Source organism: Patiria miniata, unplaced genomic scaffold, assembly GCF_015706575.1.
Source record: "Patiria miniata isolate m_02_andy unplaced genomic scaffold, ASM1570657v1 HiC_scaffold_1, whole genome shotgun sequence".
Taxonomy (NCBI): Eukaryota; Metazoa; Echinodermata; class Asteroidea; order Valvatida; family Asterinidae; genus Patiria; species Patiria miniata.
Window position 1 is genome coordinate 2,036,945 of NW_024037047.1, and position 14,409 is coordinate 2,051,353.

General features: G+C 43.7%; 1 protein-coding gene across 1 annotated transcript; it reads right to left on the bottom strand.

The window, feature by feature from the left end:
• Nucleotides 1–9,179: 9,179 nt before the first annotated feature.
• Nucleotides 9,180–10,163, bottom strand: LOC119725652. The gene has a single exon (XM_038197180.1). It carries the CDS (start codon nucleotides 10,161–10,163, stop codon nucleotides 9,180–9,182), a length of 984 nt encoding a protein of 327 aa, XP_038053108.1.
• Nucleotides 10,164–14,409: the final 4,246 nt, after the last annotated feature.

Below are 14,409 nucleotides of genomic sequence, written 5' to 3' on the forward strand. Positions count from 1 at the left end.
ATCTATGCCAAAAAAGTCAAATCAACTCTCACTGTGTGGTTTTGTGTGTTGTATGAGAAAAAGTTAAATTATTGACTTAATAATAAGTCATAATTAGGAGATATAACTCATAATTTTGACTTAATAATAAGTCATAATTATGTCCCTTTAACGCTTCCATAACAGTGTATTACCCAAACTGGGTTTTTTTTCACAGCTATTAGGCCTATAGTGCCTGCATGGCTACAAGCACACTCGTATGCATGACAACAGTTTAAAACAGGAGTCAGTTTCTATACACAGAAACAAATCAATTCTGCAATTGCAGTGCCTAAAACTGTCCACGATTTCGTGCATTATTGAAATACACACGATCAAAGCTGATTAAAACTGCCCATTAATTTCTACTTCCTTTCACACCGTCTTAATATTACATGTAGGTCTACGCGGCTGTTCTGTAATGATATTTTGCTTTTACAATACACAGTATACATACATTGGATTCACGAACTTCACATTACAAAATACACATGATCGAAACCACAATTACCTTACTTCGTTATTCTGTACTAACATAATTATATATCTACGCGAAATCTAAATTTCAAATTGAATCGAAACATAAAACAACATTTGTAATCGTTATTCATAAAAACCTAAGACAGTTTATCCATTTCCATTGGTCGATAGCCCGTCAAGTGGCTCAAACGGATGATAAGGACACGGCTGGCTGGCCTTAAACAATTTTCCAGTGTCACATGAAATTTGGACTTCCATAAAATCCAGTGCCTTTTCCGTTTTATTGGTTGAAGGTTCACAATCCTCACGTAGGCGTGGCAATACTACCAGTGAATCAGTATTTCATAGTCCGAAATGCACTACACAGGCCCAGCTGTGTTTTGCGCGACATCACCAATTTCCATATAGGCCTAAAGTAAGGAGATGTAGAGGGACATCCATAATATAGCCAGAGGGGTGCTTCATAAAACATGAAGTAAAAATGTTGTACAATTTCGTTGGAAACTTACAGTTTTGATTTGTTTTGATTTTTGAACCGAAAAGATTTTTTTTTTTTACCAAAAAGGATGCTCATGCTGATGCAGATAATAACCCTCGGCTTCGCCTCGGGTAATTATTACCCATCCAGACTCCAACCAGTCTTTAACACCTACGAAGCACACATTTATTCCCTTATTATCGAAGCCAATTTTAATCGTGATTATCATTGAAAGATGACAGTTCTAAAAGCAGCCAATTTTCAAACGAAATCACACAAAGTAATCTATACCAGAAGGTATATCACATTAGATGAACTGAGAAAACATATATATTTATTTACTTTCCAAAATAAAAAACAACACCAGTATCTGTCATTTGTTTCACGCATTAAAAAGCATATCAATCAAAAGAAAATTAATAAAATAAAAACTAAAATTAAATATATTAAAACGTGTTTTACAAATATGTTGTGTCAAATTTTGTAAACTTTGATTGTTCTTCTTGCTGAAAAAAAAATCATCTCGTTTATGCTTTCAAATCTTTGTTTCCGGATTGAGTTTTTTCCCCTTGAGAACTGATAACTTTTTGTTTTCATTTATTATCTGATTGTTTTAATTTCGTGTAAAATCCCTTGTGGAATAAGCCGATTGGTTTCTTAACCAGTTTCCTAATTTGTCGTGAAATGATTATTTGATTTTCTTCAGCCATTCATAATCATGTATCTGTCAAAAAGAAATGCATCATGACAATTCCAGTGCTTAAGTAAAAACCTACAGAGGCAACTATATGAACACAACAGAATATCTGTCTGATGACACCGTGATTAGGCGATTATTTGGCTTTCTTATGTTTGAAAATGATAAAATGTAATGGCTATGAACAAACGTATGTGTAAATTTAAACATTTTTGCCCCCAAATTAATTTAAGTAGTTTTTATTTGCTGCCACAACACACCATGCTTTCACATGAAACTAATTTTATGAAATAAAACTTGACATATTTTTTTAAGTAGGGCAACTACATCTTGTTGAAAAGGCTGACAATGTTTCATCATTGCACTATATTGGTCAGAATTCCATCATTTCTTTCAACATTTCCATCAATAATTGTTGTACCCTTTACTTCAAAAGTTCACCTCTACCTTGCTTAACAACACAAAGAGCAGCCTGCAATTTGATTAATTCCTGAAACATTGAAAAACTTTGCAAAACAAAGGGGATCATCAGACAAAAGTGTTTTGACGCCCAAGCCATTTTGTCGCTACTTTCGTCTAATTTACCATGTGAGATTTCATATCATCAAGAATAGTGCGGAGCTCGCCTTCAGAGGGGGCTTTGATTGCTCCAGCGACGTTGCGAATTGCACCTACCACGTCTTGGAGCTCCTTACGCTGAAAGATGATGGCAGGTGTGATGACTTCCCCGAAATTTGGAGGGATCTCCGCGACCGACAACTCAGCCCTAGGATCCCTCACGCGATGGCGAAGCTCGGGATCTGCTGCCACGTCGAACAAACGGTGCGACGTACGCTCGATTATGAAGGCACTAGGACCGCTGCCTTCACTTGTGCCAAATGCCTTCAGCTCTGACCAGGCGGAATTCAGCTCATTAAATGCACGTTGAAAGCTTTGGGTTGCAATGACATCTCTCTCTGAAATGATCTTGGCGTTTGTTTCTGCAAGCCACAGTTCTACAATCGGCATGATAAGATTGGCTAAGCCCCAGACCCCAAAAGACACAAGACCAAGGGTTATACCAGCCTGAAAAAGACCCATTCCAAGTGATGTCCCACCAGAAAAGGGCGCTGATGCGATTCCAGCGGCAATAGCACCAAAGGCTATTAATCCTGCAGACACCTAAGAAATTGAAAAAAATTGCAAAATTAGCCAACGTTGTTGTTTGAGTTACACAATGAACGAATTTTCTGTCAACAAATAAATTGATTTTACTCACTGAAATGAACGAGTTATGTTAGTCTAAGTTGGAATGAATTAAGCTTAAATAGGCCTACATGTTCAAATAGGCCTTAAATGCTTGGCATCTTTTTATTTATTGATTTATTGATTTCTACTTTGTACTTGGTGGCCAATTCAGTCATTTTATCAAGACTGATCTCCCATGGGTCCCAGTAGGAGTAATAATACAATTAAACACGATTTGAACATGAAATTGATAACATCACATTTTAAGTACATGTTTTTATATTCTCATTGCACAGTATGAAACAAACGTTATATTAAAAATAGAGAGCATGAAAATTGCTTTAAATTTAGCGTTCAAACTAAACAATAAAATAAACAAATAATAACAATAAACATAAACATTAAAAGTCATTTCATCCAGCAGCTAGTGCCCAACGATAGGCACATTATCCAATCCCTCAGAAATCATTATTGCATTGGTTGATCAAAATTGAAGAAATATATCAATTTAACAAAATCATCAATAACCCAGCTAGTCAAGAGTCAAAATGGTTGATAATGGTTTGTACAGTTGTTGGAAATAATCCTTTTAACTTGCTGGTAGGTCATTCCAGGCTTGGGCACACTGATATTGGAAAGTTTTCCTGCAAGATTCGGTTTTGGGACGTGGCAGATTAGCATTCCCCATAGTACTAGATCTTGTGCGATGTGAATGATGGTCATTGATTCTGGAGCATTTTTCAAAGCGGTAACTAGGAACTAATCCGGCTAAACACTATTTCTTTGGAATCAGTGTCAAAAATATGTTACCTTTGCAGCATTTCCTCCTCTTTGAGCAGTTTCGACCTTGGTTTGCAATCTCTCCAGACACGATATCGTATCACTACGATCACGAACATATTCCTTCGCTGCCTTTTCAAAAGCATCCCATTTCTGAGACAACTTTTCCCGCAGTTGTGCTACATAAAATCATCAGAAAAAAATAATTCAAGTTAACCTTAGCCTGTAGATTATGAATCGTTATTTCTTTTCTTTTTTCATTTCCAATGTTGATTCTCTCAATAGATTTTATCACGGTTGATGTCTAACTTTAATAATAAAAGGGTTACACTTTTAAGGCACTCCTTGTATGCACCCTTAAACATACGGTGTCACGATGGTAATTTGTCAAAATAAGATTTCGTACCTTCTTCGCGTTTTGCATCTTCAAGGACTTTTAGAGCGCTGCGGTAATCCTCTTCTGAAATCTTAATGTCATCTATCTTCAATTCCCTGCCAAGACAACTTTGAAGTTCTCCGCTGGAGTATATGCCCCAGAACTTCTTCAGGCCTTCGACGCTTCTGAAAGCCAAGAGGAGCTTTATACATCCTTGCACCACACCAGAAATGTAGCAACCACAAGATCTGAGTAACTGCACTACTTTTTCAGGCAGGCTTTCCTCTGTCACCATTGTATCTATTTCTTCAAGAAGAAGTTCCCCCGAAGAATACCTTCTGCACTTAGCCGGTAAAACTGTTTAAGGAAGGGGGAGGGGGGAGGGATGAGAAATTTTTAATTGAAATTCTCAAGTTTGCAAAGATTGCACATAAAATGGTAATGATTTGTGATATCATTCATGTAAATCTGGAAATTTACTAAAAACTAAAATTGCTTTACAAACCAGTTTATGAAACAGGAAATCAACCAACTTACTTGCTATGTTTGTGTCTCTTGAGTCCTGAACGACGATGCAGTTTTTGTAATAATTTTCGGCCTGCACTTCCGCTTTTTTTCCTGCCGTTTTCTGCTCCTCTGTGAGACCTATTTTTTTCAGATTTATGAAATCGGAACGTATAAGAGAAACTTGTGTCAACCCTGCAGTGTCCCTAACGTGTGACTCTCTTATAATGAAACTTTAAACATACATTTTTCAAATGAAAAAGCGGTGAGATAATCATCCCCCCCCCCCCACAGTAAGTCGATTTGTGATCCTATCCTATAAAGTAAAACCATAATATGGGATTCAACAAGGGGTCAAATTATTTACCTACAATTCATAATTTGGACCCAAAATCATTTAAACAAATAACCAACTTGAGTTGTCTTTCAAATGAAAGCCCCTGTAGTTCCCTTTAACTTGATACTACATTTAATTTGTAATGCTGGTAGTTCGGAAGATTTGGTAAATTTTCCTATTTTCTGCTGTTTCCGATTTCACATGGAATGGCCCCTGTATTAAAATTAAAAAGCTATGTAGGCCTAGGCTGAAAAGGAACGTGAACACTGCAGTATTTTTTTTTCTCTGTCAGATGCGATTTCTGACATTGCACGTAGGCCTACATGTTATGCGGTATATTGTTTACATGTACACAATAGTGAAAGCACAAAGAACATAAAATGTTATGCTATCGAAACGACAATTATCAGTATTCAATCATCAAAAAAGATCATCATTCAGTTCATATACGTACCACTACCGCCAGAGGCCATTGTTGGCGACCTCGTAAGTCTTGAACTGTATGAGAGGACTTCAGCTAACGGAAAGAATGATGCAAAGTTGCGACGTATTTTGCTGTATGTGTACCAAGCCTGTCCCCAACTCTCAACTCTCCCTGGAGGTAGTGCGACGTGCAATTATGTATTTTTTTTCCAGCTGGATACCACAATTTTGGCCAAAGTCCATAGAGCAGACACGTAAAATGCGCGGGTTATTTGCAGTGACGTAGCCACGAATTTTTCAGGGGGGGGGGGGAGGCGCTGGGGGGGGGGGGTCTGGAACATTTCATGGGGGGGGGCGTCATGTTACTATCTAAGCGGAGCATAGGGGTTCTTGTACACACATGACCTGGGGTTCTTGTACACACATGACCTGTTAAGTCTTTAGGAGTTACCTGGTGGTGCTGTGAATTGCTGGGCTTGCGCTCTCAATGTTGGACAAGGTTGTTGGGACACTTAAGCTGGCGTTTTGCCAAACGACTGTAGACAACGATTTGCATGACCATACGACCAGGAAAATTTTGATCTACAGATACCCCCATACCCCCCCCCCCACCTGTCAATGTTGCATTCATGCTAATTTTCGGACTAGACACCAACATTGTGAGAGGGAGCTTTGTGCAATAATAATAACAATACCTTAAATACCTAATTATACGAAAAAAACAGCGCATGCACTCACTTGAATTAAAAGCAACTAGTTCTAACCAACCACAGAAGTCAATGTGGTGTCTACACAAGTTTGATCCTTCTGTTCTTATAGGATGCTGCAAACTTGTCAACGAACTCATCCATGTTCAGCTTTTCAGTGCGCCTCCTCTCAATGGACAACATGCCAAGGTCGCTCAGGCGTTCATTCTCCATGGAATTCCTAAGATATGTCTTGATATAGGCCCAAAAAAAATAAGTCGGTCTCTGGTCAGCGCGCGCGTCGATTTTAATCATGCGCGTCAATCTTTTTTTTTTCCAAAATTGAAAGAAAGTGCATGACAGGAGACTGGTGACGAGTCTATGATTGGTTGATGTGCTCTCCTTTAATTACTGATTGTTCTCACATTACAATGATGAAGATAGTAGCTGAGCTGATTAGGTTAATTCACTGATGAAGACTTTAAGCCGTGGAATGGGAGCCGTGAACTGCAATGGAGGTTGTGTAAGCCGTGTGGTAGGCCGTGGTTCTACAAGAAAACCAAATTAATACAATAATAAATATTGGAACCTACATTTATGAGGTGACATGAAAAACACATGAAAATGGACTAAGATTCATGTAATAATTTCCCCAAGTATCAACTAAATTATCTAACAAACCAAGGGATTAGATAAGCTATTATAAGCCCCAAATTACACTAAATTAACCAGCAATAATGATTAAATATGAGGGCATAATCCTGAGTCAAAAGATCAATAAAATGTACGTACATGTACCCATAAAACAACATGTGATGAAACCCACGTTATTTATCCATTACAAACCCCCCCCCCAAAAAAAATATATCCCTTAAAATCATCTATAAATCTACTCACTGTTAGCTTCTACGCACAGCCGCTGATGGACGGCATACAGATGATTAGGAACATTTTGGTTAACCTGGGATTTTACGTTTGATTGAAGGAATAATTGCGAGGTTTATCGGAATGATTTCAGGACAAATGTGACTAAAATTGGAATCACGTTGGAATTTTCTAGATTCAAAATCACGAGAGGGCGCTATACCAATTTAACGCTTAGACACTTTCGTACAGCCGCCCCTAAATTTGAGCATAAAATTTACTAGATCTGAAAGTGTCCCTAAGAATCACAAGAGTAATGATACAGGTTAACAGTTTAGGTGTTGTCGGGTTCACCATCGGGTAGGTTGTCGTCACTGACCTCCGGAAGCCTGATCAGTCGTGCCACTGGGCGAGTGTAGGTTTTACCTCGAACGCTCACGCTGGCAGTGCGGACACGACCGTCGGAACCCGGAAAGGTCTCTGCAACTCTTCCGATGGGCCACTGAGCTCTGCTGAGTGCTGGGTCGACAATCATAACGACATCATTGGTGGTCAGGTTCGGACGGTCTGTACGCCACTTCTGGCGCTCCTGGAGAGTCGGCAAGTAGGATTTGACGAACCCGGACCAAAAGTGATCAGCGAGGACCTGGCTGTGCTTCCAGCGTCGTCTGCCAAGTAGATCCCTTGCAGGATAGACAACCTGAGGGAGAGTCGCATCATGCCGCCCCATCAGCAGAAGGTTTGGAGTGACTGGATCGGGATCTGCAACATTAGATGAGACATACCCCAGAGGCTTGGAATTTAAGATTCCCTCGACTTCAATGAGCACGGTGCGAAGTACTGACTCAGGGACGGACTGCTCATTCAGGGCAACTCTCAGGCCATCTTTCACGGACTTGATCTTTCTCAAACTTGACCTGGTGCTTGGCAAGCTCCTGCTGTAAGATGGGATCCATGGCAGCAAAGGCGTCTCGTAGCTCATTATCCCCTCCTTTGAAATTAGTGCCACAGTCGCACAGGATCTCAAATGGTTTCCCTCTTCTGGAGATGAACCGTCTAAAGGCCATCAAGAACGCGTCAGTATCGAGGCTGTCTAGTAGGTCAAGGTGAATGGCCCTGGTGGTCATACATTTAAATATGATCCCCCAACGCTTCTCGCTCCTTCTCCCAATCTTGCACGTCATTGGACCGAAACAGTCTACCCCTGTTGAGTAGAAGGGAGGCTTGAAGAGGCGGAGGCGTGCTGGAGGCAAGTCTCCCATCGTCGGAACTTGAGGGCTAGCTCTCCACTTCTGGCATTCGAAGCACTGGCGTTGATGCTTTCGGATTGCTTCTCTTCCACGTAGTATCCAAAACTTACGTCGGATCTCTGCCAGGATGCGCTCGGGTCCGTAGTGGAGCAACTTCTCATCGTAGTCACGGATGATAAGCTTTGTTATGGGATGAGCTGGATTCATCACGATGGGATGCTTGGTGTCTTTGGGTAGATCTTGGGTACGACGAAGACGTCCTCCCACTCGGATGAGGCCGCAAGATTCGTCATACTCTGGAGCAAGCTGCAGGAGTCTGCTACCACGGGGGAGCTCTTTGCCTGCTTGGATGCAAGCAATCTCCTCTGGGAAGGAATCTTGTTGAGCACACTGATAAAGAAACATCTCGGCTTCTACCCGTTGTTCAACCAACTTGGTAGGATCAGCATCCTCGGCCGCCCCATGAAGATGCTGCATGGTAGCTGCAACAAGGTCACTCCAGGTGTCATGTTCGGATGGATCAGGTAAGTTGGGCTGAATGACGACCACAGCACCGCAGAAGGTTGACTTCTTGAACTCAGATGGGTCTTCTGTCTGTGTAGACGGGTGAGCTGGCCATGTGTCGGGAGACGACCGGAGAAAGGAAGGACCATCTCTCCATCTGTTGGCTTGGCTGAGGTCAACCAGGGTTTTGCCTCTCGTAAGGTCATCTGTGGGGTTGTTCTTGGTGTCGACATACCGCCACTTGTCAACATCGGTCAGGGTCTGTATTTCTGCGACACGGGTGCCAACGAACACTTTATACCGGCAGGATTCTGATTGCAGCCAGGTGAGCACAGTAGTCGAGTCACTCCACAGGATGACTTCATCAAGAGGAAGAGTCAACTCTTTCTGGACAAGATCAGCTAGTTGGGCACCGGCTAAGGCTGCAGAGAGCTCTAGACGAGGCATTGAGAGTTGCCGTTTGGGGGCAACACGGGACCTGGCTATGATGAAGCTAACATGGACGTTGTGATCTTCATCTTCTGTTCGGATGTAAGCCACAGCTCCGTAAACTCTCTACGATGCATCACAGAAAATGTGAAGTTGGCGATGGGCAGCCTCTGTCTTGACATTTGGTGGTGTGTAGCATCTGTTAAGCTTCACTCCAGTCAGGTGGGGAAGTTCACTCTCCCAGGCTTGCCACTGGTCTCTGATATCACCCGGCTCAAGTGGATCATCCCAGTTGCGCTTCGTCTTCCACAGGTCTTGGACAATGACTCTCGCTCGGGCTGTAAATGGGGTTAGGTACCCTATAGGGTCGTACTGGCTCGCAAGGATCTTATACATATTCCTCATGTTGAGGCAGTCATAGCTGATGGGTCTGTGGCGGTACAGCAGGGCATCTGAACTGCATTCCCACAACATTCCAAGAGGGGCTTCAGTGGAATTGGTCTCCCCGAAGGTTAACCACAGCTCACAGCCATCAGAACGGGCATCTGGTGGGAGATCTTCTACTACAGCAGGAACGTTGCTGGCCCACTGTCGTATTTCAAACCCACCGTCAGAAAGCAGGTTTCGCATCTTCTGGACAAGGGCTTTGGCATCTGTCTCGACTGGTAGACTCTGCAAGCAGTTGTCAACGTAGAAGGACTTGTCGACTGCCTTTGCAACTTCTGGATAGTCCTTCTCATGGTCAAAGGCGTGCTTTCTCAGAGCATAGGTAGCACAGCAGGGACTACAAGTCGAGCCAAAGGGAAGCACCTGCCATTCGTAGATGTCTGGCTCTTTGTCGACTTGTAGGTTGCGCCACAGGAATCGGAAGAGGCATCGGTCTTCTGGTAGGAGGCGTACTTGATGAAACATCGCTTTGATGTCTCCTGAGATCGCTACTGCGTGTTGTCTGAAGCGGAGTAGTACACCTATGAGTGATGCACCGAGTGTTGGCCCTGGCAGAAGGTGCTCATTAAGGATCTGGTTGTTGTACCGAAAGGAGCAGTTGAATACTAGTCGATACGGTATGGTGTGGGATGAACCAGGATTCTTCGGACTTGTCTGCCTCATCCTTTGGCAAGATCCTCACGTGACCCGCATCGTTGTGTTTCTCAGCAAGCTGTGGGTATTTGTCGAGTCTCTTCTCGGTCCCCTTCAGAGTCGGTAGCACTGCCTCTTTCGGGGCATGGAATTTCGTCTCGTCCCTTTGCCTCAGGAGCGGTGTGGCGTAGCGCCGTATCCCGTTGACTTCAACGCGTTGAGGTCTCAAGCATCTGGACTGCCTGCTGATCATGCTTAGAGCGGGTAGCTTGCTTGTCATTCAGGTACGGTAGCACATCAGCCTGCCACAACCTCTCCACGTGCTGCATGATGTCGGTAGTTTGTGGAAACAGAGAAGTTTTGAAAACCTTCTGTTCTTTCAGCTGCTTCTGGTTCCCAGCAGGTCCCTGGAGGGTCCAACCCAGCTTAGTGTTGATGGCAACTGGAGCTCCACGTGTGCCAGATTTGATTGGATGTCTTGCCACGATGAGATCCGCCTGATCAGATCCAATGAGGACCTGTGGAGAAGCATTATTGATTACGGGCAACTGAAGGTGACGGAGATGGGAGTAGCGGTGTTGCAGATCTTCAACAGGACATGTGTACTGGGATAGGCACAAGTTACTGGCCGAGAAGGCTCCAGTTACAGTGTACATCACTTCAGGTTGGTCTCTAGCTGTCATCTGGAAGGTACAAGACTGGCCTTGACATTCAACAATGTCTTCACGAACAGTCCTGAGCAACATAGTCTCTGGGTTGCCATGAAGCTTAAGTCTGGCAGCTGCTGACTGGAGTAGCATGGTTCTTTCAGAACCGTCATCCAGTATGGCATATGTGTCGATGGATCCCCCTGGACCATGGAGGGTAACTGGGAGAATCTTGAGCATGACGTTGTGGGGGCGAGTTGGTTTGTCCACGAAGACTGCTTGGTTGGAAGTCTGGAGCCTATACACATGACTGGTTGCCTTCTTGGCGGCATCATGTAGTACAGTGAGGTGGATTTCCTTGCAGGTATGACAAGGCTTTTTCAATGTGCAGTCCTCTGGCTTATGAGTTCGCCCACATTTCCAACAACGTCCCTTGTCTTTGATCCATTGGATGATCTGGTCGGTGCTCAACTTCTTGATCTCTGGGCAGCCACCGAGGAAGTGCTCCTTGTTGTCGCAGTAGGGACAGTATGGTTTAGGCTTGAACTTGGGTTTGTCCTTTGTGTTCGGTGAGGCCATGAACACAGTTGGGGAAACCTCCTTCTTTGGGGCTCGGTGCTGGCTTTGTTGGTGGGTTGGTTTAGAGCCTGCTGAGATGTGTTTTGATACAGCTCTACTTGCGAAGCTCTGGGACTGTGACTTTGTGCGAAGCCACTCTGCAAACTGGGGCAAGGTGTATGTCTTGCTGCAGTTCGGTTCCAGTATGCCCTTCTTCAGGCAATGCTCCATGAAACTGTTTCGGTGAGACGGGGCCAGTTTTCCCAGCAGACGATCGACATGTGATCCACATCGAAGTTCAACTCCCTCCGCGCCCTCCAAGGCTTGAAGCATTCCAACGAGTGACAGAACATCAAGAGAAAAGTCATCAAATGCATCTGTATCTCCATACTTGATTGAAGGAGTGGACATGATGGCTCCAATTTCACTCTGCACAAGTTGTCTGGGTTGTCCATACTTGCCAGTGAGGGCTTGGAGGGCCTGGGTGTATGGTTGACTGGCGTACAGGAATGACTTGGCAAGCTTTAATGCTCGGCCACCAAGTCTGTCGATCAGTATTTGGAACTTATACTGTTCGGAAAGATGGGGATGCACATCAATGAGGTTCACCAAAGCCAGCTTGAGGAGGGCGAATTCTTTCTCTTTCCCATCAGAAAACTTTGGCAGGGTAGGTTTGGGGATCCCGTGTGATGATGCAACAAGGAGATCCATAACGGTTGGTGTTGATGACCCCGTTAAGGAGGGTACAGAAGCCATTGGGTATGGCAAGTGCGGAGGACAAGTCCCTGGAGTAGGTATGCCTTGTCTTGGAGTGACATCACTGGTTACCACTGATGCGGGTAAGGTCGCACTCACTGGGGCACCATGACAAACAGAGGTCGAAACACAGGGTAGTGTTTGCTGAATGTCCGGTGGTGAGGTCGAGGATGGGGCACCAGATGGAGTCGGATGACAGACAGAGGAGGAAACACATGGGGGTGCTTGCTGAATGTCTGGGTGAGATGTCACAAGTGGAGCACTTGGATTACCATGACAAACAGCGGATGAAACACTTGTGGATGTTTGCTGCATGTCTGGTTGTGGAGTTGAGGATGCACTCTGTGGGGGTGACTGATCGTCTGTACCCATTAAAGGATGTGATGGTGATGATTCGTTATTCAACATGGCGCTGATGGCTTCAGCCTCGCAGAGTTCCTGACGAGCAATCCGCACTCTGCGTTGACGGGATAATTTGGAGGTGAGGGCCTCACGCTCTCGCAATGCCTGTCGCTCCACTTCTTCAGCTTTAAGTCGGGCAGAGCGGGCCTGCTCGTCAAGTTTACGAAGTTGCTCATCAGCGGTCTGATCTTCCTGGAGTTGGCACTCCAGCTCGTTAAGACGAATTCTTCTTCTGAGTGTTCGCATCTTAGCTGCATCCTTATCACTAAGACCGGATAGGTGTGAGTTACGGGAACTTGATGAGCTATTAGTACGTTGGCTGCCGGAGTGCTTTGAGGCAACAGACTCATCACGGTTCTCCTTGGCCAGAACATCATCGGCATGGTGTTCAGACATTGTGGTAAAATCCGCAGGTCGCTGGTTCGAATCCGGCTCGAAGGACCATGAAAGAAAGGGCAGGACAGGAGACTGGTGACGAGTCTATGATTGGTTGATGTGCTCTCCTTTAATTACTGATTGTTCTCACATTACAATGACGAAGTAGCTGAGCTGATTAGGTTAATTCACTGATGTAAACTTTAAGCCGTGGAATGGGAGCCGTGAACTGCAATGGAGGTTGTGTAAGCCGTGTGGTAGGCCGTGGTTCTACAGGAAAACCAAATTAATACAATAATAAATATTGGAACCTACATTTATGAGGTGACATGAAAAACACATGAAAATGGACTAAGATTCATGTAATAATTTCCCCAAGTATCAACTAAATTATCTAACAAACCAAGGGATTAGATAAGCTTTTATAAGCCCCAAATTACACTAAATTAACCAGCAATAATGATTAAATATGAGGGCATAATCCTGAGTCAAAAGATCAATAAAATGTACGTACATGTACCCATAAAACAACATGTGATGAAACCCACGTTATTTATCCATTACAAACCCCCCCCCCCCAAAAAAATATCCCTTAAAATCATCTATAAATCTACTCACTGTTAGCTTCTACGCACAGCCGCCGATGGACGGCATACAGATGATTAGGAACATTTGGGTTAACCTGGGATTTTACGTTTGATTGAAGGAATAATTGCGAGGTTTATCGGAATGATTTCAGGACAAATGTGACTAAAATTGGAATCACGTTGGAATTTTCTAGATTCATAATCACGAGAGGGCGCTATACCAATTTAACGCTTAGACACTTTCGTACAAAAATGTTCCGCGGTAGCTCAAACCGCGCCCTCTATTGCCGCAACTCCTCAAATTTTTTTTACCAAAGAGCACCAAGGAATGGCAAATTGCACCAAGGCAAATGATCGAGAGCACCCAGGCAAATTATGGAGGACACCAATGTACATGAGGACACCAAAAAAGCAAAATAGTACCCCACCTTGTCTGTACAATCGAAGCTTTAAGGAAAAAAAAAAAAAAAAAAAAGCCGCGTCCCCGTGTCAATTCCGGAACTTTGGTCTGACCAGAGACCGAATATTTTTTTTTTTGCCTTAGCTTCATTGCGGAGAAGCTTCTCTCACATGAGGCTAAGCCACTAGGCCATACGTTTAGTCGATCATGCGTCATTGTAATGTTGCGTGTCTCATTACTTATAAAGAACTGACTTACTCACCTTGAATTTCAGTAAGACTGGTGGTTCTTTCTCTGGGAATTATCAAAAAATAGGAATGGAATGCTGAAACTGAAAGCACCCCGAAGCTGCTCAACGCTGAAATCCATATCTCGCGGACCCGATGATGACCATGGCATGCACGTCGTACTCATCAGACAACAGTCAGTTTTCCACTTTGTTTATCGGCAACATTTGGCTGTAGGCCTAAGGGCTCCTTTCAATATAAAATTTCAAATGGTCTAGTAGACCTACACTTTGGTGGTTTATTGATCGTAATCTCCTCGTAAAA

Coding starts and splice junctions, on each gene's coding strand:
- LOC119725652 (XM_038197180.1), bottom strand. CDS start 10,163: ATGAGGCAGACAAGTCCGAAGAATCCTGGTTCATCCCACACCATACCG.